We start from the raw sequence: 26,528 nt of genomic DNA, 5'->3' as shown, positions 1-26,528 counted from the left end.
TCTTTGAAGAATGGTTATGCTCCTGTTGAATTTTTCCTCGAAGGGACAAGAAGCCGCTCCGCCAAGACACTGACCCCTAAATTCGGTAGGTGCCCCACGGGCTGAAGGGAAACTGCAAACCCAGAGGCTCCGAGTGTGGTGTCATCCTAGCTGCTAAGTAGAACTTGACACCCTTTTCTGTAAGACACGCTTTTCCTTCTAAGCGTAACTGTTTACTTAAGTTTATGGGTTTGGTATATAACGTGCGTGTTTAGGACGTTCCCATTTATGTGCCCTGTTTGCCCTACTTCTCAATATATGTGAAAACCCATTTCTCTCTCTGTTTGCAGGCCTTCTGAATATTGTGATGGAACCATTTTTTAAAAGAGAAGTTTTTGATACCTACCTGGTCCCAATCAGCATCAGTTACGATAGGATACTGGAAGAAACTCTGTATGCGTACGAGCTTCTTGGGGTTCCTAAGCCAAAGGAATCCACAGCTGTACGTAAAGGAGAGCCAAACTTGATTTTATTGAAATTTAGAGAAGATGCTAGCTTATACATCAACTGATGTAAGAATTCATTCCTCTTTTCTCTTCCCTTGTTGCGATGCTGTCAGGGGTTGTTGAAAGCCAGGAGGATTCTCTCTGAAAAGTTTGGAAACATCCACGTATACTTTGGAGACCCTGTGTCACTTCGCTCGCTGGCGGCTGGCAGGATGGGCCGGAGCCCATACAACTTGGTTCCCAGGTGCAAGGCCCGTGTTTTCCTAACTGACAGAGAACCAGGGAAAAGTCTAAACTGGGATTCTTGAATTGACCACTTCTAGAACTGAGCCTGGTTATGTGAGCTCAGAGAAGGAGAAAGCTTCGATTAAATAATGTTGGCCAAAAAGGCAGCTAGCCGTGGGAATGTATGGGTCAGACATGCAGAGTCAGACGGTGCTCAGACAAACAGAACAGAACACAGAGCCCCTGGCCTGCCCTCAAAGTCATAAGTGCTGTTTTTGATTCCCTTTCCCAAGCTAATTCCCCAGTACCCTGCCACTTAAAAGCAAGGAGAAGAAAGCCCTTGTTAACAGGCACGTGTGGGATGGCTGAGCACTGACAGTGGGCCAGCCAGAGTATGTCCTAAGTGCTATTTTTGATCCTAGAAAGGACTGTGTAATCATAATGAATGGGAGTGAGTCCTCTTCTCAGGCAGGTTATAGTTTTATTGTCGAGGAACTGTGTTAGGTTCTTTCAGGATGCAGGTACAGATACACATTTCTAATGTTTTTTTTCATTTAGAGAAAGACCTGGGGAGGTAAGGGAGACAGACCATCTTGCCCCGCCAGGCATCGCATGACCACAGCATCATTTATAGCCATCTGGAGCGCCAGTGGTCCCATGGCAGTCTGCTGCCTCCCTCACAGCTTTGTTAGCTAGCAGACCAGGTGTTGCCTTTAGCTGCCACAGGCTCTCACTCTGTAGATCACAAATTGGGTTGACCAGTTGCTACCTGTCACGGGAATCCTCGCTGGCTAACACTTTCACATTAAGCCACCTTATTATCTGGCTGTTATTAGGTCATATGTATATCCCTGCTCCAGCCAGCTCTGTGTAGGCCCCTGACATCGTCCAGCTCAATGTTCTGTGACCCGTGCCTGAGGAATGCGTCAGGCGAGGACCGTGGCAGGACTTGGCTGGTGCCCTGAAGCTTCTCGGAAGGACAGTGTAGCCGTCAGGGAACTGAGCAGCCTGTCCAGGACGGACACGAGCGGTTGTCACACAGAACATAGCATCACAACCCAATATGTGTGCTCTGCAGGACACACGGTCAAAGTGCTGTGGATTCCAAGCAGACAGAGTCCTTCCGTCTCCTGGGAGAGGCGTTGGTTTTCACAGAAGAAGTGATATATCCCATTTACCAAGCAGTAAAAGTTGTTTTAGGGGGTGTTTTGTTTTGTTTTGGGGTTTTTTTGGCCCAGAACCAGAAATGATAGAACCCTGCTACCCTGCATATTTTTAATCACCTCTTGAGCATCCTAGAGATGAATGGACCGATCCTCTAGTAAAATGAAGGCGCATCCTTGCATTGTGACCTGGGAGAGCGCAGTCGGCAGAGCATATGAGCCTCCCCCATCCCTCTCTCCACTCGCGTGTCGGAGTAGCAGGGCTGTAATCTGTTGCCCATATCCTTCCTTTTAGATATATTCCTCAGAAGCAGTCTGAGGACATGCACGCCTTTGTCACTGAAGTTGCCTACAAAATACAGCTTCTGCAAATTCAAAACCTGGTTCTGAACGCGTGGTCGCTCATTGTTGCCGTCCTGCTGCAGAACCGGCCATCCATGGACTTCGACACCCTGGTGGAGAAGACTTTATGGCTGAGAGGCTTAGCCCAGGCCTTCGGGGGCTTCCTCACCTGGCCTGGTAGGTACCGAGGACGTATGTGATGAGAGCATCTGCTGTTTTTATTTTTCAGTTTGGAAAACTTGTCGCCTCTGAAGAACCTATGTAGGACTTTGAGCAGAGCGTTGCTCAGAGAAGGAAAACCTAGTCTGTTTTTATCACAACAGGACATTGAACACAACGTGTTTATCAGTTGAGAATAATTGTTTATATGTCACTTCCCCCTGGGAGGCTCTGAATAAACAGAGGACTGGAGTGGCCTCCCCTTGGTACCTGGCAGAGTGGAGAATAAATAATGAATCTTTTTGTACCCCACATGGTCTTCCCTCTACACCCACCTCTTTTTACCACCTCATATTGCAAGCCGTTTGCCTCACTGGATGATAAGGATTTAAGGGCTGGGCTTTAGAATGGTGTACAATCCTCTGATAATAACAGCTTTGTAAAACCTCATTGGAGTTGTGAATACTACGCCGGGAGTTTGGGATGTACTTGACAACAGTTAGCTTAAGTTGTTTTCCATCTCTGGTTTATAATTGCAGAGACTGTAGTTGGAAAGGCAGTCTTTCTAAGACTGGGTAATTATTTATAGTCACGTGCCTCCTGTCCACTCATTAGCCTACACTGAGGCCCTCAGCTGTGCCGGGACCTGCCCAGGACACAAAGATGAACAAGATGCAGCCCCTGCTCTGGAGGTCCCACTGGTCTGCAGGGGGTAGAGGTGGAGGGGGACGTGGAAACTTGCAGAGAGGGTTCATTTGAAGTAAAGACAGAGAGCTGTGGACAGACCGCAGAGGGTTCCTGAGGCTGCTGTGTGGGAAGGTGCCTGTGCGCAGGGGAGCTTTCATGGAAGCGACTTCGGAGTCGATCTTAACGGGAAAATAGAAGCTCTGTAGGAGACAGCTGGAGAGGAGGCTGCTGCTGGAGGGATTAGGAGCTGTGAGGTGGTGCGACAGCACCAGACAGCCCTCGCCCTGCCAGTGGTTGTTGGCTGTGGGTGAGGGAGCGATGGAAGACAGAGACGCGGGCAGCGGCGGGGTCGTGGGGGCCTGCTGCCCTGGGGAGCCGGGCTGCAGTCTAGGTCACGGGGAGCAGTCACAGATTTTCAGCAGGGACGCGTGATGGATTGGCCTGTAGAAAGCAGCCTGCTGTCCGTTTAAGAGGTGGACCACAGCGGGGAGAGACTGGAGGCAGGGAGACGAGCTGGAATGAAGCTGGGCCAGGCAGTGGCAGAGGAAGAATCACTAACAGGAGTGCCCGTCAGCTGAGCATGGTCACCAACAGGGACATTAGATGAATCAGACATCTGTTTCCAGTGTTGAAATGGTCCGACAGGATGCAAAGGCAGAAAGTCACAAAAGAGGAATAGGCAAAGGATGGACTCATAACCATTTGTCCCAGGAACGTATGAACGTATAGGCGCCTGTCTTTCGAAGGTGTTTTGCTTTTTCAAGATGGGATAAATATGTGGCCAGTCCAGAGTTAAAAGTGTCTGCGCAGCCACTAGACAACTCCAGTTAGAGTGACTCAGTCCCATGGGTGCCGTATCGTGATTAAACACAGTTCCTAATTTGGAAGGTGTTGTATGTATTCAGTTCCTTTTTTCTTTTTTCCCCGGATTATCCCATATTCCTAAGCATTCTCACATCCAGGCCTTTTTATGGTATACATATCATTATACTATATGTGAAGTAAACCCTACTGTGTCACATACATAGTATCACCATACACACCATCATGACCTCGAGCAGGCTGAGACAGGCAGGTCAGTCCAGGGCGAGCGCGATGAGTCCCGAAGGAGGCCCACACCTCCCCCGCCCCTCCCTGGAGCACGCGCAGAACCTGTCGCCCAGCTGGCCCCGTGTGCCTGCTTTGCATACCATCAACCAGCTCTTTGGCTCAGGGTAACGGTAAAATGATTTCCCTTGCCAAGAATGTTTGTTAAATCTCACCATCTCTTTATTGTGCCTCTGTAATTCTAACTCCTCGGCCATCTCCAGGCCAGTGTGGTGTCAGGTGATGACTTACCGGGAGCCGTCAGGGGCCCACTGCTGCAGTCACCTGTGGTGTAGGAGCACCAGGAAGTCTCCCCCCGTCCCTCTGTGCTCAGGGAGACCTGGTGCTGAGTGTGCCTCTTTGGGCTGCCCTTTGGTTTACCTGCAAAGTTGCAAAGCGATACACTTGCCATCTTGGAATTGGTCTCAGCAAGTGTGTGTGTGTGTGTGTGTGTGTGTGTGTGTGTGTGTGTATAGCATGCCTTCTTGCTTAGTATTGTTAGATTCGCATAGATGTGATTTTTTTGTCATGTGACTTGCTGTTACAAAACTGTGGATGCCCTTGGTTCCTGAGGAAGCATTGGCTTTCAGAGTGGGAACGGGTGTGCATTTCAGGATGGCCGACAGATTTGGGGTGGATAAGAAAAGGATGCTTGTTACATGTCCGTACAGAGAGTCAATTCATGAACTAGCACTTTTAAAATATCCTTCACGTGTGACATTATTACCTCAGTTGGCGGAGCCTAAAACCAGTAGCCGGCACTTGAAGATAAACGTGTCAGGTCACTCGCGTTGAGGCCCACTGGGCCCCAGTCCCCCGGCGGTGGCCCACCTGGGTCTTTGCCGTCGGCCCGATCGCGCTGTCTGTATGTGTAGATAGTGAAGCTGCTGAGGACGTCATCCAGTCCAGCCTCCTCCTGCACTCCAACATCGTCAGCCTCGCCACGGACCGGGTGGCTCTGAAGGTGGACGCCGGGGACTCGGACATGGTGGATGGACTCGTCTTCCAGCACATCACCCTCCTCATGTGTTCGGCGTACAGGAACCAGCTGCTCAACACTTTTGTCCGCCCTTCCTTCGTGGCCTTGGCGTTGCAGATGACACCTGGGTTCAGGAAAGGTAACTCTCGGGAATATGGTCCTGAATTTTGGAAGAGAGCTGGCCGTTCAGTTCCGTAGAGGGGGCAGTGTTTGAAGCCTGACAGCGCAGCCCACCCACCAGCAAGGGATGGGGCCTGCCCTCAGAAGCAGTTAGGTTTTTTTCCCCCTAAATACATGGCTGTCCGCTTAGAATTTAGGAATTGAAAGGGACCTAAGACATTGTCTCATCTAAGCTTCTCCCTTTATTAGTACAGAAGATACAGCCTAGAGACTCCTGCTTCCCCCGGGAGGGTCGGGGCTGGAGCTCAGTCCTTCCCGGTCCGATGCTCTTCGCACTGGGATAGCGCCTGCCTCCGACAGCAGCAGGCAGGGAGGGCGGCCAGCCCAGCGGGACGCCAGGGCTCAGACACAGGAGCTCTCTGGTTGCAGTGAGCAGACCAGTCTTCTCAGGAAGCTGTAGTCAAGGCCGGGGGTTTTCTACCCGGCTGTCCTTAGAATTATTGGAGGCCCACCCCAGAGGTTTCTGATGCAGTCGGCCTGGGGTTTGGGCCAGAAATTGGCATTTCTGTTTTTGTTACTCGAAGCTCTGTAGGTAACGCTAAGAAGCCCGAGCTAAGAAGCACTGGGCTCAGCCACCAACCTTTAGCCTCGGAAGGAACCTCCAGGGTCCTGCGTTCGTGCTCTCATTTTGTGAATGAGGAAGCGGGCCCAGAGAGGTCCGCCAGCCTGGGTCAGGGCACGGAAAACTCAATTGTTGACCGTGGTTCTGTCTGAGGCGTCTCACCCTGAGAGTCGTCCACAGCCCAGGGGCGTGTGTGTGGTCTTCGGGAGCACGGTGGACACCCTGCCACTGCAGGCAGTCATTTGTGCCCACGTGTAGGTATGTCTTCCTACTGAGAAGACTCATAGCATCCATCAGAAAGATGGAGGGCTCTCTAGCTGATGGGCGGGTAGACCCACATGTCCGAAGGCTAAGCCAGTACTTTCCGTTACTGAGAGCCCGTGTGTTCCAGCGCTGTGGGTGTGCTAAAGACGTTCAGCAGGTGAGCATGGAAGGGACTGACACTCCGTTCCTTCCCTTCCCTGCTGGGGATTGGTTATAGCTTCCTCTGGGGGCCTCAATTCTTGCCTCTGGTATATAAATAATATGCCTTTAAAATACTACGTTTTGGAGTACCATGGACTTCTTGGTACTACCTAAACGTTGCAAAAGCAATGTTGTAATTGTACGTAATGAATTTATTTCCAGAGGATGTCTACAGTTGCTTTCGCTTCCTGTGCAGTGTTTTTTCAGATGAGTTCATCTTCCTTCCAGGAAATGCACTAAAGGTAAATCCTTACTGCCGAAGCAGGTGTGTTTGCGGTGTGAGTTCCGGAAATGTTAGGCTTGGCTTCACAGTGTCTCCCCTTCCTTCAGGGCTACATGCAGCAGAACTAAAGAGAAACGTGGGCACTCACAGTTCAGCAGTTGTTTTAATTCTCTGTCAAATTTAGTCAGTAATTTAGGGATTATTCAACCACACCTTTGAACCAGTAGTGCAAATGTTGTAAACCAACTCTATTTTGTTAAAAATTTACCAGCCAGTACGCTTTTTCCAACACAACCTTTTGGAGTGAGCAGGGCCTTCTGCTTTGAGGTTAGAGAACAGAGGCCTTGCCTGGTCGTGTAGGCCACTGGTGAAGGACTGGGCTCCCGGAGCTGGACTGCAGGCTTGGGGTGAGGGGCAGTGCCAGGACCAACAGCAGGGGGCTGGGTTTCTGTCCATCATGCCGAGGGCACAGGTTCTGTTTGGTAGGAAGTAAGGATGGCGGTTTTTAAGCACAGCGTGATTCTCAGGGTGTTTCCGACTTGCTGCACGCACTTCTGCTTACACATGAGGAGTGTGGCCGTGCAAAGATCGTGATCACCGAGGCTCATCAGCTTTTTGTGTGTTTGCTGTGTTCAAGGTTCAACATTTTCTAACAACCAGAACCATCTGGGAAGGGTTGTGGAATCAGCTGGTGCTTTTCTCGTCCTGGGTGCACAGAATGGGGCCCCACGGCAGATCGTTGACCTGAATTAGTGGACACATTCTGTCTTCTCCCCTCCCCTTCCAGGACTTCGAAGAAGGCTGTTACCTGCTTTGTAAAAGTGAGGCCATACAAGTGACGACAAGGGACATCCTCGTTACAGAAAAAGGAAACACCGTGTTAGAATTTTTAGTAGGACTCTTTAAACCTTTTGTGGAATCTTACCAGGTGTGTGAGTCTTTCTCAAGTTCGCCTTCATCCTCCCATGTCAGGCATAACTGAGACTTTCCCAGTCTGTACTTATCGCTGGTCTGAAGGGCCAGTGTCTTCCCCAGGTGAATGGCAGAACTAGAGAGAGTAACGGGATGAGTGAGCTCGCCTCTCAGGTGAGACCTTGCTCCCTCACAGTGGACCTTGGTCCATTTCAGCCCGAGAGGATAACAGCTTCCTGATGCCATGAGCAGTTACACCCCAGCAGTGTCCCACTGTGTCTGTGGCTTTTGTTCGTAGCATGTAGCAGGGCGTGTGATCCATAGTAGGCCCCTAATAAACGAAGGATTTGAATGATAAAGTCAGTTATTATTCATATTACTAAATGCTAAGGTTGGAAAGGAAGGAAAAAGTTCAAGGATCTGAAATAGTTTGAGCTCAAAGGAGTGGTTACAGAGAGGGGATGGTATTTGTGCCCAGCGGGAATTGTGCCGCGATTCAGGGGGACTCAGGGCACATGAGAGGGGAGCGAGCCTTGAGGGGGCTCCATGCACCTTCATCAAGAAGAGGACCCTGTGGCTCTCAGCTCTGTGTGATGGTTAGAGGCACCCGGGACCACCTTCCCGGCAGAGGATGCTGTGGTCAGGGAGAGAACCCCGCGTCAGCCTCCAGGCGTGAAGTCTGACCCCTGGGACTGGACGAGTGCTCCTTCTGCCTCTAAGCACCTGTCTGCAGTACAGATCGTCAAGAATTTGGGGGCCTAGCATGTTACTGGGTGTTTTTAGAGAAGAAAAAGTTACAAAACATCTGGCCCCTCTCTTCCTAGGCAGCATCAGGTATAATGAGACGAGACTAATTTACTTAACTTGCAATCCCTTAAAGTGGGAAATTATGTTTTAATAAATGTCAATGTTATTTCAAACTCTTTTTTTTTTTCCTAATTCTACAAAGTGATGTAAGCTCAAGAAAGACCTAAAACTCGGGCAGGTTTTCTGTACCCACACCTTTGGCGAGGGTGGCCCATCTTCTGCTCTAATGTGATGTATCTGTCATTCGGATAAGAGGGGGCAGTGAGAGGTTATTTACTGTCCTGTCGTATTTGGCTGCGCCTCTCACTTTCTCTTCCTCTCACCCTCCCTCCTAAAATCAGATAATTTGCAAATACCTCTTGAACGAAGAAGAAGACCACTTCACTGAGAAGCAGTACTTGGTGAGAGTTAGAAAGTTCACGAGCCAGCTTCTCGATCAAGGTCAGTCGCGGCTCCGTGGGCGGTTTCTTAGCGGAGGAGGAGGAGCCGCTCAGGAACGCTCCCTCTCCCTCTGCCCCAGGTGCCTCGCAGTGTTACGATGTGTTATCTTCCGACGTACAGAAGAATGCCTTGGCCACTTTCGTGAGGCTGGGCGTGGTGGAGAAGAGGAAGGTGTAAGTACCCGCACGGCCCGGCGGCTGCTCGAGGGGCCGCCGCGGCTGGTAGCGGTGCGCGCGGGACCCAGGGAGGGGCTGACGGGGGATCCGCAGTGATCTAGCGAACACACGTATGTGCCACCTGTCCGTGTCCCGACGAGCTGAGTCACCATGCACATTTCATGTGGTTATGAATAGAAATGTGGAAGCAAAGAAAGAAGGTGCTTCAGGCCAGCATTTTGGCTTTGACCTAGTATTGAAATTCATAGATTAATTGTAAGAAACGTCTCGGGGCACGCAGTGTGCATGCGTGTGTATTCTTTCATGTATATACACACACCTCTCAGCTATTTACGACCGGCCTTGAGGAAGACTATTTCAGAGTCGTCCTCTGTATAAAAACGCTACAGCTGTCTTTTCCTCCTAGCTTATACAATAAGAAAGCTTGTTACTTTTTCTCCTAGAAATAATGACTATGTATTTAATGTGAATGAGCCTGCTACAACAAGGTTAGAAGAAATGCTTGGTAAGTACAATTTAATAAAATATAGTGGGTTTTTACATTGTATTTATCAACACACCAGAAAGGATGGCACCAAATAATTTATCAACAGCAGAAGAGTTTTAATATACACAGAGAACTATTTCTATCATCTATAATTTTCTCAGGGAAACTAAGGAGAAAATTAACAGGGAAAACACAACAAGCATAAGACAGGCAGTAGTAAATACAGCATAAAGTATCAACAAGCATAAGACAGGCAGTAGTAAATACAGCATAAAGTATCAGCCAGCACGGCTAATCCGGGTCCAGGGTCTCGGCCCTTTATATCTAGTCGCGGTGAACATCAAGAGAACACCTCTCGTCTTAGTCCTTGGGTTCACTCAGTCCCTGTCCACTCTCAGTTCTCTTCTTTCCCAGGTACGGGGCTGGGTCAGTGTCCACATCAGATGGACTTTCTGAACTCAGAATTGGGGGCTGGTAGCACACCCTTGGGTATTAATCCAACCCACTCTCTTCCCTAGATCCTATCAGCTGATAAAGAAATGGTCCAGCCCCAAAAGACAGGGCCACGTGTGTATGGTATACAGTAAGAGTCAAGACTGCGGGTATAAACAGATACAGGAGGTCAGGGGAGGTAGAGAACCCTTCCTGTAAGAGTGATGGGGTGACTTTAGAAGGGGAGGGCTCCAGCATTTGAGAAGAACAGTTGCCTGCTGAGCACATGCAGTAAGCGCTAACTCACCGAGTGGCGTCTCTGCGGCTTTGCGCCTTGGCCTAACCCAGCGCATCGTGAAGGCTGCAGAGACGAGCTGTAGACAGACGTCTGTTGGGACCAGGGGAAAACCAGCTCAGGTCAAAGGAGAATCACTGAAGAAAAAGGACAGAAGGGCAAAGGTAAAGCTGACACGGAAGGTGAAACACTAATTTCTTATTGAAGAAAATACATAGATTGAAATCCCAGTCTCCTGTTTATTCTGAGCTCTCAGAATATGTCACCTGGAAACTGGATTTTGAATTTGGTAAGAGAGTCATGAGGCTGAAACAAACCCCCGAACCCTCACTCTGAGGACGATGGCGTTGACTTCTTAACCTCGGAAGGCAAATACACACGGGCGTGAACGTACTCAAACATAACTGGGCTTGAAGTTCAGAAAACACGACTGGGTTTGACTCCCGGCTCCGCCCCTGGCTGGGGGGCGCTGGCCCTGCCTGTCTCCCCTTTGAGACACTGCTGCTCCTGCGAAGGAGGCTGGTGTCTCCACTGGTGCTTTGTCAGCCTGTAGAACTCTGCGCAGGTGTCCGGGTTTCTCTTTGGCCAGTGCCTAAACAGCTGTACCGGGAAGGGCAGCCTCAGTGTCACCTCAAGAGCCGTCTCTCTCTCCCTCTCTTTTTACCTTAGGTTGTAAGACACCAGTAGGAAAACCAGTAACTGCAAAGCTTTAACGATTGCCAAACAGTTAGGGGAAAACTGGTCACACAGTCACCGTCACGCAAGGACGCATGTTACAACAAACCGGAACTGAAGGAGGAGCCCACCTCCTCGTACGTCATGAGGCTTCAAGCACGCGGGCCCTGGAGAGGAAGAAATGATCAGTTCAAGCAACCAGTGACGTCTTCTCCACCCTGTTTAGAAAGGCATTTGTATCTAGCTCTGTGTGTGTTGTAAAATAAACAGCTTTTTGGAAACACGTTTGGAAAAACAAAGCCCAGCTCCTAGTTGACTAGCACTTTCCAGCTGATTACATGCATGAAACGTTCACGTTGACGTCTGAATTAAAGAGCAGCATCTCTGAAGGCTCCTGCTGTCAGAACTCCCGGAAGGGGTGTAGCTTACGTTTCTCGTGGCTTTTTTTAATTAAAGCTGCCTCACGTTTGATAGATGTATGATAGCACAGCAGCTAGCTTACGTTACATTTCTCCACCCAAGGGCCTTAATCAGTGTAACTGAATTAGAGAAAGTTCATGCAACCAAGCGAAGTGAGGAGGGAGATAGGTCATGAAAAAGCTCAGCAGTTCAAGGGAGGGAGAGTTTGCAATAAGATGGGTGAACAGCCAGCACCTTGACAGCTCGCCACCTCTGACAGTGACATTCAAGCCGAGAATTAAGAAGAGCCAGCCCTCGAAGTGTGGGGGTTGAGGTGACAGAGGAGAGGACAGAGGGTGGAGCGTGCAGAGAGAACAGTGATCAAAATGTCCTGGGGCTGGTTCTCAAGGACCTGAAAGACCAGCGTGGCTGAGACGCGTCATGGCAAGTGAAATTAGAAGGAAGGCAGGTTTATTCGTCTGCTTGGGCCGCAATAATGAAATACCACAGAGCGGGCAGTGTAACCAAATTTGTTCTCTCACAGTGCTGGAGGCTGGGAGTCCAAGATCAACGTGCCAACGAGGTAGATTTCATTCCGAAGCCCCTTGTGGGCTTGTACGAGGCCACCATCTTGCCACACACTGATTACCTCTTTTTTGTGCACGTGGAGAGCGCTCCATCTCTCTCTGGTCTCTTCCTGTAAGGACCCTAATCCTATCAGACTAGGGCCCCACCCCGTTACCCCAACTAGCCCTAAGTACTTCCCAAAGGCTGCACCTCCAGATACAGCCACACTGGGGCTTAGGTCTTCCATATCTGAATTTGGGGGCCACAATTCAATCCATAGCAGCACGGCTCAACACGTACTGTGGCTTACAGACCTTTGTAAAACATTTGAATTAGAGTATGAGTGCCCCGGGAAGTGCTGACATTTCTCAACATGTGGTTGTAGGACTTCTTGGGTCCAAGTTCCCGAATGTGCGTTTGTTCCCCAGAGGCCAGGCTGTTCCCGCTGCGCGCTCAGGTTGGAGAGCCACTGCACTAGTCCGCACGCCGCCGGCGGACGGGCCCTCCGTGTGGCTGTGCATGTCTGGGAAGCCAGAGAGGATGCACCCAGAGCTGGTGGAGGTTGACCCAGAGCTGAGGAGTCAGGTGAACGGTTCCTGCCCGAGGACTGGATGGCATACCAGCTAAACAGGGCGCTAGGCTGCTGCCCCCGGGAGAGGCGGGGCGAGTCCCGAGCAACGGGGAGGCAGGGACCGTGGCCAGTGCTTGCTGGGTGGGTGCGCCTTGGGAGGAATCCCCCAACACCCAGGTGGGGCACTTGTCGTCTCATGCTCTGCGCATGTGTCGGGGATGGAGCAAGGCAGCTTCTGTTTACTTCCAGGCCTGCGGTAACACTTTTCAGGTTTGAGGACAGACACTTTGGAGCTTGGGGTGCAAGTGGCTGTAGGCTTGTCTCCTGGCCAGCCCTGACATGAGAGCCAGGCAGGGAGGCAGATGGAGGGACAGGGAAATGGGTGCAGCCCAAACCAATGAGGCCTCACAGCAGAGGCGCTGTGGGAGGGGGCGGGGCTTTCCCCTCAGTCTCCCCAAGCCCTCCCACGTCACACAGGTATCCAGAGCGCACATCCTGCCTGACATGTGCCCCCATCCAAACCCAAGCTAATGTAGCAGCTAAGAATGCAGGGTCTGGAGCCCGACTGGGCATGCAATCCAGCTCTACCGTCCACTAGCCTTGTGTTCATGTGTGATTTGCTTAAACTCTCAAAGCCTCAGTTTCCTTATCCATAAAATGGGGATGATGATCATACCTCCTGGGTTGTGAGAAATATAAATGCCAGTAAAATGTTTGAAAGTCTTTGGCAATAAGTGTCACCTGTCGTTACTACTTCTGCTGACGGGGACAAACCTGACTCGACCTCTCAGAGAAAACAAGCTTGGATGCTGCTTCCAGAGTGGCCAGTCCAGCCGCGGGTGCTTGCATCCCTGACCGACAACCTTAAGAGCCGGCCTCCGCCCAGCTGTTAAGCCCGTCTCTCTCTCTCTCTCTCACAGACACCTGCCGTCTTCCACGGTCAGCTGAGCTTTTCCCAGCAACTCTTCTTCCTCCCATCAATAGGATGGAATCATTCACTGTGGGGTGGAAAACAGATTTTGATGCCTTCTTTGACTTTGTTCATAGCCTTACTCTTTTTTTTCCGGATGAAAATTGTCAACTCTGACAGTATGAATCTCCCAGCAGTGGATTCAAACACATCCCTTTTCTAGAGCCCACTCTGGGCTGGTTGCTCTCCAGGCCTGCTGTAAGCTGTCAGCCTGGAGCTTCCCTTCACTGTCATCTTGACAATTCCCTCACTGTCCTGTGTGGGATCCTCTTCTTGCTTGGATCCCATGTCTTTGTTTGTTTGTTTGTTTGTTCATTTTGGTGAAGCCCATCTTACAGGGGTGTGAGGGGTTAATGTTTTAGACCTCGCCTGTTTAAAAGTGTCTTTGTCCACTCGGAGAGTTGTCTGACGGTTTAGCTGTATAGAACTCCAGGTTAGAAACCATTTCCCTTCAGAATTTTGAAAAGCATTTCTTCATTATCTTCCGTTTTCTAAAGTTGATTAGAATCATTCTGATTCCTGAACATAAACTCTTTGCTTTCTCAGAAAGGCTTTAGAATCACTTTTCTGAAGTTTATGAAGTTTCAGGTGTCTGTGGCTTCAACAAATTTAGTATTTTACTGCTTAGGAGGTCGGAAGTCTGAAAGGAACCTCAGTGGGCAGAAATCAGGGCACAGGCCTTCTGGAGACTCCGCTGGGTGTATTTTTATTTTGCCTTTTCCAGCCTCTGGAGGCCACTCAGGTCCCGTGGCTCCTGGTTCCCCTCAAAGCCACGGTGTTGTGCTGAGTCCTTCTCACGCTGCCTCTTCCTCATTCTCCTTCTGGCTCCCTCTTCCACTTTTTTCTTACTTGAGGTATAAATAACATACACATCCTTACTAAAAATTATTCATTGTGAAGTTCAAATGGAACGGTGTTGTACTTTATCTGGTAGGCCTGTCTGTCACAGCGGGCCATCGGCATCACTGGGGGAAGCAAGGGGAGGGGACAGGTAGGTGGGGGAGGACTCAGGACACAGCCTGGAAGATGAGCTGAGAACCCAGAAATAAGCAATGGGGTCCCAGGTGAGGGTGAGAGCGGCAGGCGGGGCAGGGCTGGGTGCGCTGGCATGGAGAACACAGCCCTGGGGCGAGCCCGAGGGACACCTTCATAGTCACAACAAAACTGGACATTCTTAACACCCTCAGTGAGATAAAAGATCCTCTGTAAAGGAGATAGTCAGACAAAAAGACTCAATTGAAGGTTGGGAGATGAAGACATTTCTCACAAATTAGGGCCAAAATAAAAAGATGAAAACAGGAAAATAATACTCTTTTCCTTCTGAGGGTCTAATTATCTGCATTCCAGATGCCTTTGATGCTCTTTTTAGGTTTCCTTTGTGTCTTAGTCTGAATGTTTTCTTTCTTTCTTTCCTTCCTTTTCTTTCCTTTCCTTTTCCTTTCTTTTCTTTCCTTCCGATTCTTTTCTTTTCTTTCCTCCCAGAAGCAAGTTTACTTAGAGCGCTACACATTCCACAGGCAGACTTCAGTCCACCTCAGAAGTCGCGTATGACCTGGATGTTTACATTTAACCTCTCCTCTGGGTCATTAATGCCAGGTCTGCCTGACTCTTAAATCAATCTACTGAATTCTCAGTTTCCATTGTTGAATTTTACAGCTTGTGTTCCCCATTTCATTATTTTGTTTGTTCACTTTTTAGTTTCCGGTTCCCTGAGAAATTCTCAAAATTCGCCATTATTCCTGTGAACATATGAAAGTCTGTGCCCGACAACTCTTTTTATCTGGGTCTCCTGTTAGTCTGTTTCTATTGTCTATTGTTTCTCTTGGGTTTTCATCAAATGGTCTCTTTTCCTCAAAGATTTCAGTATTTTTATTTGAGCGCTGAACACTGTACATAAAAGAAAAAGAAACAAGCAAACAAACAAAACTAGGCTATCTGAGGCCTAGGAGAGTTTTCCCATCCTCAGTGAAAGTTTTTGTATTTGTCCCGGCAGACCACCAGAGAACTCAGCAACCTCAAGTCCCCTTCATCCAATTGGGGTAAATTTAAGATGGGTCCACCTTTAGCTTCAGTTCCCTTGATGGCCTCTTTTTTTCTGGTTGCCTTTACACATAGGGAACAGATTTTAAGGATTTCAACCCAAAGCTTGGAAGGGATTTTACCAGGGTCACCCCTCCTGGTACACCCTGAAGTCCAATTTTCGCCCCCCTACACCTGTGAATCTGCTGACAGCCTGTTTCAACTTCTCAGCCACTTCTTGGGACGCAGCAGGCGGCCAGGGAAAAATACTTTCGGGTGCTGGGCCCACCTCGCTGGGTTTCCTTCTGGATTTCTGCCCCGTGGTCTTTCACTCCCTTGTGAGCACTAAGACGTGGCATGCTCCCGCACCGGCTCTCCGGCCCCAGCTGAGCATTCTGCGATTCAGCCTGCTCTTGCCACTGACCGTCCTGACTTGGCGGAGACCCCGAAGTCCAAGGCGCTCAGACCCCCAGGACCGCCTGCACTTCAGATGAGCTGCGAGTCCTGGGTGTCCCCACGTGACTCTCACGTCTGCCATCTGGCTGTAAACTTGGGGTGTCCCAGGCCCCCCCCCGCCCCAAGATTTGATAATTGAACAACTCACAGAGCTCAGGAAAGTGCTTTATTTACAATTACAGTTTTATTATAAAAGATGCAACTCAGGAACAGCCAAATGGAAGACACACATAGAGCAAGGTCTGGAGAGGGACAGAGGGACACAGAGCCGCTGTCCCTGTGGGGTCCGATGCGTTGCCTCCCAGCACCTCCTTGTGTTCACCACCCAGGAAGCTCCACGCACCACCCGCTGAGTTTTACCCAGGTTTCATCACATGAGCACTGCTGACCTCAATCTCCAGCTTCCCCCACCTCCCGAGGATGAAAGTTCCAGTCCTCTGACCATGCAGTTGGTTTTTCTGGTGACCAGTCCCCATCCTGAAGCTCTCTAGCGTCCCCGCTAAGAGTAACCTTAGTAACATAACAAAGACACTCCTGTCACTCAGGAAACTCCAAAGGTTGTGACGCTTTGCACCAGGAACCAGGGAGAAACACCAGAAAGATATTTTTACTATTCTACAGCCTTCTAACGTATTTTTTGCATATACATTTTTTATACAGTAGTTCCAATTGTTCAGGGAAGGATTGGTTAGAAATACCTAGTCCATTATAACTGGAAGCAACATTTTCTTAAGAGTCAAATAATAATTAGTTTTAAAAAAACAAGCAAGAGAAAGGAGAGAACCAGGGCATAGAAGGCTGGAATAATACCGAGTGAATAAAGCAGTAGGTAAAAAGGAAGTAAAGATGAAGAGAGAAATGATTCTTTAAAAGGAGAACACGGCGATGGAAGGAAGGTATATTTGAGGTAAAGATTAAAACTTTCAAGTTTTTTTTTTTTTAGTTCTGCATCTTACAGACTTGACTTTCCACTTCCCTGATGTCCCGTCCTCCCCACTTCCACCCCCTAGATCAGACCTGTCCAGAATTTTCTGGAATGATGGAAATGTTCCATATCCGCATAGCCCAGCATGGTAGCCACTAGCTCTCTGTGGCTACTTAGCACTTGAGGTGTGGCCAGTGTCACTGAGGAACTGAAGTTTTATTTTAATTGATAATGAATTTAAACAGCCACGTGTGGTTAAGTGACGACCATATTGGACAGTCCAACCTTCTGTTTCATTTCTTGGAGAAAGATTAGAATCATTGCTCCACTCAAATTCCCCCAGCCCCCTTCCCCACTTAACCCAGCATTGCTAGGACAGAGGTACACACATCACCACCTGGAGAGATGAAAATGTGCCACAGTTTTATTGGGCTGTTGCTAATCTGAGTAGATGTACTCTTCAAAAAGTTAAAGCTAAAATTTACGCATCTCAGTGGATGTAGTTTATTTCCAGAAAAACTGGAAGAAAAAAAAACAGTGGAAACAGTGGGGAGGGAGGGATTCATTAGAATCAGGCAGTATATTAAAAGACGTTGCAACCAAATAGAATTAATTCATGGAGTGTTGGTGTGGTTCGGTATTAGGAAATCTATCTTAAAAACTTAGCAAATTCATATGATAAAGGAGAAAAATCAGCTTGATAGGTGCTGAGATTCATTTGGTAATTCAACATGCATTCCTGACCTAAAAAGATAAAAACCATAACTCTTGTGGGGAGGGTACAGCTCAAGTGGTAGGGCACATGCTTAGCGTGCTTGAGGTCCTGGGTTCAATCCCCAGTACCTCCTCTTAAAAAAATAAATAAAACCGAATTACCTCCCCCTGCCAATTAGAAGTTTTTTTATAATGATACAATAAAAAATAAATTTTTAAAAATTTTTAGGGAGGGTATATAGCTCAACTGGTAGAGTGCATGCTTTGCATGCACAAAGTCCTGGGTTCAATTCCCAATACCTCCTCTAAAAAAAAAAAAAAAAAAAAAAAAAGAAGGAAACTAAATTAGCTCCCCTCCCTGCCAAAATAAATAAATAAATAAATAATATTAAAAAAATGTTTTTAAACCACAACTCTTAGTTAGCTGGAACAGATCATCACTTCCTTAATGCAATGACCAAAAGCCAACATTAGGCTTCAAAGAAAAAATAGGAAAAACATTTCCACTAGATAAATATCTAACATAATTCCTAATTCCTTGATACTAATATCAAGCAAAAAATATGATTTGACATAGTTTTGGATGTTCAACTTAATACAGACTATTAAGAGAATTACATAAGATGTTTAAAAACGTAAGAGGCAAAATTATCTTTATTTGGGTGATATGATTATACACTTGAAAGCTCTAAAAAACCCCAGAAAATTATTAAAATTCATAAAATAATTAAATAAGGCATTGGTTACAATGTCTGTAATTAAAAATCAGCACACTCCTACATATAGTCAGAAGCCATAGTGGAAGTTAAGAGATTGTTCACAACAGCAATAACCAATGAAGTACCTGCGAATAAACTCACCAGGAAATGTACGAGGTCTCCCTGCAGAAAACTGGGAACTGCTACTGAAATATGAGAGAACACTTACAAAAGTAAATAGGAAGATTCAAAATTATAAAGATGTTGATTTTCCCCAAATTAACCTATATTCGATCTGATGCCACTCGAAACGTCAACTCTCTTGGGGGATGGTAGGAATGTCACAAAATTATTCAAAATGCAACTTGAATAATAAATATGTAAGAATACTCAGGAAAATCTGAAATAGCAGAAGAAGGAGATGAGTCCTACCAGTTATTAAATTAGTAATCTACAATTAAGACAACTTGATAATGGCACAGAAATAGAAATATCAGTTAAATAGAACACAGAGCCTTAAAATGTACCCAGACACACATCTAGTATAAATGTAATATATTAGTAAAATGGTAATTCAAGTCAGTGGGGGAAAAGAAGGATAATTCAAGGTTACTGCAACAACTTGCTAATTATTGGTGGGAAAATGGGATTCTCATATTCTTCTTTAAAAGAAGTTACAAGAGGAGAGAGTATAGCTCAGTGGTAGAGCACGTGCCTGGCATGCATGAGGTCCTGGCTTCAATCCCCAGTACCTCCACCTAAAGATAAATAAATAAACCTAACTTCCTCCCCTCCCCAAATAATAAAATAATAAAAAATAAAACAAATTACAGATGGAGTACAAATATTAAAATGTAATAAATTACTAGAAGAAAAAAAATGTTTTTGGAGTCTGAAAGTGGGTAAGGAGTTTCTAAGAAAAATACTCAGATATCTGTCCTCCTAACAGATTAACATTTACTGTCCTACAAAAAATAAATGAATAAACAGATAAAGAAAATGAATGACACACTGGGCGGGGGGAAGTATAACATTACTACATACGAAGAATTAATTTCCCAGATATACTATAAACTCCTACGAAATCATAATACAAAGATCATCTAAGAAAAGAATGGCCAAGGACATAATAGGTAGCCTAATTAAAAAAAAAAAAAAGAAATACAGAGTTGCTCAACCTCACTCATAAAAATTGCAAACAAAACTAGATATTTTCACAGATGAGTAAAAGTGAATAAATTTTATCCCTAATAAGAATAATTTTATTATTAAAAAGTGAGTGAATAAATGTTGAGAAGCATTTGGGGAAACAGGTATTCTCCTATGCCCTTGGGCAGAAGGGAAAATGGTGCAGCCTGGCTGGTGAGCAATGTGACAACGTTTCCCTAAGCAATTTCTAGAAATGTGTCCTAGAGATAAGTCACATATATATGAACAAAGACACCTGCAAAGATACAGGCACTGGGAACTTTTTTCAGGATTTCTGGTAATCACAAAAAGCGGAAGACAACAAAGTAACTGGAAAATGCCCACTCCTGACACAGCCATATGTTGTGACTTGACGACTATGTGATTACAGGAGAAAACCAAGCCAGCGACAAACAGCTGCAGGGACTGATGTGAGTGAGGAGAGTTTGAAAAATACTGAATTGGCAATACTTCAATAAATCCAAGATACTCAACAGTACGTATGGTATGATCCAATTTTGGGGAGGGGAGGAATGTACAAGAAACTTACCAGTAGTCACCTCTACTGAGGGGGGCGGTCACAGGGGCTCAGGTGGGATGGCTTTGACTTTTTGCTTCATAGCCTCTGCATGACTGAAGCTTTCTCTTAAGGATGAGTTAAACATGGCTGTCCTTTCCTCTAACCTTTACCCGTCTGCAAATGGCCCCGTGACAGTGACATTTCTTCACAAAACCATCTGTTGCGGTGTTACAGCTCAGCTGTGATATCAGCCTGGATCCGGGCAAGAGACTAAGCGGCACTCAGAGAGTTGGAGAACTCAGGTTTATTACACTAGCAAGCCCAGAGGAGTCTCTGGACCCCGTCTGTAGGGTTACACAGGCCTTTATAGGCTGCCAGTTTACACTTTGCAACATCATATGCAAATAAAGTATAACAAAAGTTGACCAACTAGGAACAAGCTTTGTAGAAATAGACCAATCAGGAGGGAGAAAATAACCAATCAGGAGTGAGGGAGAAGGACCAATCAGGAGTGAGAGAAATAACCAATCAGGAGTGAAGGAAATAACCAATCAGAAGTGAGCTCAAGGAACCAATAGAATTTTAGGGGTAAGTAAGCAGTTTCAGAGGCAAAAAGTGAGATAGAGCTTCTGGGCCAGGTAACTGGATGGTGCTGGCGGGAGAGTAGTGGCCCTGCTTAGGGGTCCTTTTTATGGGGCTTCCCGCCTCACATCTACCAGGAGCAGGTCTCCACCAGTGCCTCCATGTCTCTGCTCACGCTCCCTGTCCCACCTTCCTAGCACATCTAACTTGCACATCTAGCCTCCGTCCAGGACCAGCTCCAAGACCAACAATTTCACAAAGACGTTCAGAACTCCTCAAAATAACACCATCTGTCCCTGCTCAGCAGCCCCCACAGCACTCAAACTGCAACACACACGTTTTTGGGGTTTTGCTTTTTGCAGAGTTTACAATTATTCAATTATTTAAATTTTGTTTAATTTGCAACACATTGTTTTGCCTTTAATTTGTTAATTTACTTTTCCTAAGTTTTTAGTCTCTTTTTTTCTCCAATCTTTAGGCATATTAAGAGAGAGCATGCTTAACTTTATTTTGTCCTCCCCACCCCACCTTTTAGTTAATGTGAGAAATGGCATTTGATAAACACTGTTTAATCAATTTTATGTGACAGTTCCCTCAATATCCACATATTACTTTTTTTCTAAGAAGAAATCCCCTGTTATTTATGGTCCTAGTTCCTAGGTCATATGGCCACATGGTATTTTCTTCATTTAAAGATGATATAAAACCCACTTTTTAGAGTAAATTCACATTTTATGTACCTGGAATTTCCCATACGGGGCAATCCTAAAAAGTTGTGATCTGACTTAATTCACAATTCTGACAGTAGCAGAACACTTATCTAAAATACAGTTTCATACTTATCCTCATATAGAAAAACAAAAAACCAACATAATCTCTGAAAACAATTCAGTAGCATGAACATAAGAATATTAAATCCTGATTAAAGAAGAGAAATAGATATAATGCTGTAATACCAATCAGTTTTATCCAGTGTAAGAAAAAATTTAAGCTTTATTTTGGTAAAACATCTCAGATTCCCTCAGATCACAGCATGTCAATAAGCAAAATGTACACAAACTGAATTTACACTATGTGTCAAGTCCCGAATTCCCAGTCTTATGTAAGCATATTGCAAAATACAAGTGCCAATGACTTAACTATAGGTAGTATTTTAAACAAAAATAAGTGAGTTTTCAGCACTTAAGTGAAATGAGGCTTTAATCAAAAAAGACTTAATTCCACAGGGTGTATTTTTTCAGAACAGCAATTAATTCAGTCAAGTCTGTGATTCCACGTTCAAGTGACAGTGTTATGTTGGAAGCAACTGAGAAAAGGCAATCAACGTGTAAGTGGTGGAATACAGTATGTACTATATTTGGGGACGATCTCTAACCGCATCCAACTTTCAGACCTTGTGTTGGAGTCTAATGAAACACAAAGCTAGAGAGAAGAACTCTGACCCCACTTGGAGGAATGCAGCGAAATTGCTCTGTCTGGGCACAGACATACTTCGTAACTTTGAAGGTCTAATCCACTCCCCACACTAACTGATTCACCCAGAGCATACTTCTTCAGCCACAACTTTAAGGAACACGCAGCCTTTGACAGAAGAGAATTCTGTACTTCCAGTTTTAAAGCAGACAGTTCTACGAAGAGGCAACCATTTAAGCATCCGAGTACACACACTGAGGTTTTTACAACTTCATGCCTTAAGAGAAGTTTTGATTTCAGAAGTATTTCAGGCGCCCCACATCAAATATTTACACACTACGGGTTTCATACAATATAATTATAGAAACTGTAAGTGGCACAAAATAATCACAAAATTTTCAAATTCAAGTTTCCAGCGATCCTTAAAAAAAAAAAAAGACAGATTATAACTGTTTTGTCCAACTGAGATATCCAGGTTTGGTTATTATCTAGAAAACGCTAAAGCTGTGTGAAAAAAAAAATCAAAGAGAATCTGTAACTTTGATCATTTCAACCTTTTAAATATGCACACCGAGAAAGAAAAGAAAAGGTTCGTCTGGCATATGAGTAATGAAGTCAAGGAGCTTTTATAACCCTAAGCTGCAAATGGAAGCTGTTTTAGGTTTTACACAATTTCCACAGTCTTAATACCAGTGTTTATATTCAGATAAAAGAAGTGACCTTTTGAAGTCATCCGGCATCAGAAATACCACTTATGGACAAGAGCCACAACTAGAAGCCTGGGGAAAGGCGGGTCTCCAAGTATGAGGAATGCTATATAATCAATTTACAATAAAAGTTACAGTTCAGAAACCTTGGGAAGCTCAAATTTCTTTAGTTATTTTTGTTTTACTAAACAATACGAAGTAAGCATTATACTTATTTTGAAACACAAATTAAAAACAAAACAAAACAAAACAAAAAACAAGAAAAAGGCAGCATGGAGCATGTCAGTAGGAATCACCAAAGGTTTTTCTTTTCCCCTCTTTGTGCACACTGTCTCACTTTTCTGTTCTCCACTTGGCTGCCAAAAAGAAAAGAAAAAAGAAAAGAAAAGAAAAGAAAAGAAAAGAAAAGAAAAGAAAAGAAAAGAAAAGAAAAGAAAAGAAAAGAAAAAAGAAAAACAAATCTCAAAAAAAAAAATTAAAAAGAAAACAAATCTCTGCTCAAAGCAGTCATACTTGAGAACATGACAGGATTTGCACATGATTTTTCCTAACTTCCCGCCCACCCAGGCCCTGAAATCTAAATAAACATGTCAGTGAAGACTTTTCTCCCATTTGCAAGACGTCTGAGTCGCTATATGTGACCCACAATGAAAGTGGGCGAGGACAGCTAACATCACTGGCTGCTTCCAGGTTCCCGGATGTGTCCTGTTTGCTATGTTTATTTCTTTAAGACGATAAAGACAAAAGCTCCAGCTGGAACTTCAGACTCAGAAATCTGTAAAAAAAAAAAAAAAAAAAAAAAAAAAAAAAAAAAAAAAAAAAAAAAAAAAAAAAAACATACTTATCATAGTCCTTAAGATTTCCCAGTAAATGCTCTGAAATCAAGTACTATAAGGCTGCTAATCAGCAGCTGAAACTAATTAGCCATTTAAATTACACCGGCAACATGGGCCGAACCGTCTGACAGCTTCCTCTTGTATTCAACCAGAATCGGAGTATTCAAGTCCACACGCCAGCTACACCAACTAGAAGGCATTCTTCTGATCAAAATTTACCCTAAAATCAATTTTCTCAACTCCTTTCTTTTCCCCAAATCGTTCAATCACATTTTAAGGTGCAGAAGTATGTGAAACAGCGTGCTTTACTGTGCTCTTTAAGAAACCTAACATCTTAGTGAACTGGGAAACTTTCACAGCATATTTAAACTCTAGGCATGTATAGATATTGTTTATCTGTGCTGCATAATATATACTGTGAGAAAGTGTGTTTAGACACAAAGGGTAAGCTGAAATGCTACAGTGTGGCAATATACTCGTTAGATAGTTAGCATCGCTGAAAAGGAAAGCATATATTTTAATAATTCCAATGTTTTTTGTTACATGGGCTTAATTTAACATTTTTTCCTTCCCCCTTTTGACTTCGCATTTCTATATGAGAAAGCATCTTTTACTTTGAGGCTGTGTTTGAGACTACAAAGAATATGCTAGTACACCTTAATATAAATATAAATAATATATAAGCAATATGTAGACACGTAAACAGGTCCAGACATCAGACCACCGACGTTGTGCTTTCTGGATTCACACGGATCAGTCTGGAGGCGTTTCTCAGGTCCTGGAGCTGCTTGGCGGGTTTCCCCACACCTTCTTCAAACCTCTTCTCCACCACAGGGAGGACCGTTTCGTACAGAAAGGATGCATTCTGTCTGATAAAGGCCTTCTTCTCTGGATCTTGCTCACACCGAAGACTGTAATCCACGTGCTGGACAGCGACCAAAATGATCTCCACCAGGCTCTCCAAGAGCACCATGTGCAGCTCCGGGAAATACAGCTTCAGTGCCTCTTCCAGGAAGCCCATGGTCTGTTTCGTGAAAGCAACCACCGTGTAACTCAGATTCACCCAGCAGTCATCCCCGGTGTACTGCTCAAAGGTACTCACCCCGCAACTCTTCATCTCCTCTTTGAGCTTCCCCAGGGCCTCCGGAGTCATCAGGTTCATCCTCCTCCACATCTCCTCGGAGTTGCGATGCTTGGTGGCTTCGATGATGATTTCTTTGTAACTGTGCAAGGCCCCTTGGATGTCTTTCACCAGAAGGGCGTGGATGATGAAGGTGAGGTCCAGTCCGATGTCACCCAGTTGCTGACAGTGCTCCTTCGCCACTTTGACACACTCGGCTGCTGTGGAGAGGCTCTCCTTACTGTCAAACACCTGTTTGCTAAAAGCATCCACAAACATGCCCATGGCTGACCTCGCCCAGACCACAAAGGCAGAGTAGCAGCCACTGTCAGTGCCTGCAAAGTCTGTCTCAAATTCCCTTGCCGTCTCAAGAAGGCTGGTGAAGAAAACATGGCACAGCTTATGGATGTAGAGTAAAGTGGCGCCTTCAATGCGAAGCTGGCGGATGGCCGTGTGCACCGCCGCTGCTCTGTTTCTCAAAAACAGCTCACAAGCCTTCGTGCACTGGCCCAGCCGGATGAGCTGGGAGACAGCCCTCCGGGTAGCCTTGGGACCACCTCTCAGGGACCGATCCGGGGAGAGTTCAAAAACCAGCACCTCGGTGAGCTGGCGGACCCGCTCATCCACCTTGGCCCGCAGTTCTTTTACCGGAGGCGGACTGGGCTTATCTTCTAGGTAATGGTTCAATTTATCCAGCAGGTCCACGGCCCCTTCGAAGTCCCTCTGGGCGATACAAACGTCCAGGTCTTCAGGCAACTCCTGGATCCATTCCATCGAGAGGTCTACCTTCTCTTCTTCTACCTCTGGAGCAGCTGGTTCGTCGTCGTCCTCATCCTCAAATGGGTTGCTGGCCTTGGATGTCACCTGCGGTGGCCCTCGAGGGGCCGCTGCCTCCTCCTGCTCCCTGCGTCTTTTTTCACTGAGGGCCCTCTTGGTTTCCTCCAGCACTTCCAGCCACTCTCGTTTGATTTTTGCGTTTTCTGCCTGAAAAATGCGACTCTCGGGAAACATGAGCAGCTTGAACATGTCCTTCATGGGCGGGTTGTCCTTGACATTGACCACGGCCAAACCATCCAGGGGATAGAGGGCGTTGTAGCGATACATGCCTCGCCGCTGGGGCAGCCAGGTGGCCACCAGCAAACAGTCGTTCATGAGAAAGCCGTGCACCCGCTGCAGCTGGGCCATGTGGTCCGCCTCGTACTCCACCAGGTCCCCGTTGTATACCAGGTACTGTCCCGGCGTCTCCAGCAGGTGCCTGCAGCCTTCCACCTTCTCGAGCAGGGTGGTGAGAGTGCGTTGCTTTCCCTCCTCGCCTGGACCGGAACTGTCGCGGGAGGCGCCCCCAGGGCTGGGGAAAAAGCCAGCCTGGCCCCGGAGGTGGTCGCGGCCCCCGGCGCCACCTCCCCCCTCCTCCCCTCCGGAGGCGGCGGCGGCCCCCGCGGCGGCGGCGGCGGCGGCCGGCAGCAGGGTTAGAGGGATGCTCTCCAGGCTGCTCTTCTGCTCGGTCAGCAGGTGGCTGAGCTGATACATCTCGCTCTCCAGGTAGGAGATCTCGCGGGCCGTCTCTATGAACTGCCGGTAGTTCTGGTAGACGTTGCGCTTCAGGTTCTGCGCCGTCTCCTCCGCCAGAGCCTGGATGCGCTGCCGGTGCTCCTGCAGGTCCCGGTCCCCGTCCGACTGTTGCGAGAGCTGTTTCACGTACAGCCGCGGATCGAAGCCTCCCGACTCCAGCTGTCGCCTCAGGCGGCTCGCCGCGCTATCTGACATCGCCATCACCATTTCCGTCCGGCTCTCACGCAGTCGCTGTCACTATTGCTGCCCCCGGTACCGCTGCTGTCGAGACAGGCCCACCCGTGCCGGGCCGAGCTCCAGGGCTCAGGAAGCAGGATGGAAGGGAGACGAGTACGCCTGCGCCCAGGTCTGAGCCTCAGACACTGCGCCTGCGCAAGGGGCCGAGCGCAGACAGTGCGGCTGCGCGGGAACGCCAGCCGCCTAGAGCGCATGCGTCGAGAGCTATCGCGGAAACGAGTGCAGGGCGAGGCAGCGAGACGTGAGTAGTGCG

At 46.9% G+C, this 26,528-nt stretch overlaps 2 protein-coding genes across 3 annotated transcripts in view; one reads left to right on the top strand and one right to left on the bottom strand.

Moving 5' to 3' along the window:
- GNPAT (glyceronephosphate O-acyltransferase) overlaps positions 1-11,064 on the top strand; it is a 29,541-nt gene extending 18,477 nt beyond the window's left edge. The window contains exons 6-16 of the mRNA XM_010962833.3: positions 10-85; positions 330-481; positions 599-729; positions 2,169-2,392; positions 5,023-5,265; positions 6,496-6,575; positions 7,344-7,484; positions 8,617-8,716; positions 8,796-8,889; positions 9,336-9,397; positions 10,776-11,064. Coding sequence (XP_010961135.2) covers positions 10-85; positions 330-481; positions 599-729; positions 2,169-2,392; positions 5,023-5,265; positions 6,496-6,575; positions 7,344-7,484; positions 8,617-8,716; positions 8,796-8,889; positions 9,336-9,397; positions 10,776-10,819 — 1,347 coding nt within the window. The 3' untranslated portion in view covers positions 10,820-11,064. The remainder of the gene's footprint in view (positions 1-9; positions 86-329; positions 482-598; positions 730-2,168; positions 2,393-5,022; positions 5,266-6,495; positions 6,576-7,343; positions 7,485-8,616; positions 8,717-8,795; positions 8,890-9,335; positions 9,398-10,775) is intronic.
- Positions 11,065-20,097: 9,033 nt separating this feature from the next.
- EXOC8 (exocyst complex component 8) lies at positions 20,098-26,491 on the bottom strand. 2 transcript variants are annotated; one of them, XM_074373159.1, is made up of 2 exons: positions 24,449-26,491; positions 20,098-23,285 (listed from the first exon to the last, which is right to left on the bottom strand). In XM_074373159.1, exons 1-2 carry the CDS (start codon positions 26,243-26,245, stop codon positions 23,229-23,231), a joined length of 1,854 nt encoding a protein of 617 aa, XP_074229260.1. In that variant the 5' UTR covers positions 26,246-26,491; the 3' UTR covers positions 20,098-23,228. The 2 variants fall into 2 exon arrangements, with proteins under 2 accessions (XP_074229260.1, XP_045378504.2); XM_045522548.2 differs by having other exon boundaries at positions 20,098-26,491.
- Positions 26,492-26,528: the final 37 nt, after the last annotated feature.

Source organism: Camelus bactrianus, chromosome 11, assembly GCF_048773025.1.
Source record: "Camelus bactrianus isolate YW-2024 breed Bactrian camel chromosome 11, ASM4877302v1, whole genome shotgun sequence".
NCBI lineage: Eukaryota > Metazoa > Chordata > Mammalia > Artiodactyla > Camelidae > Camelus > Camelus bactrianus.
The sequence above is the reverse complement of the archived record's forward strand: the minus strand, read 5'-3'. Positions and strand labels throughout refer to the sequence as shown.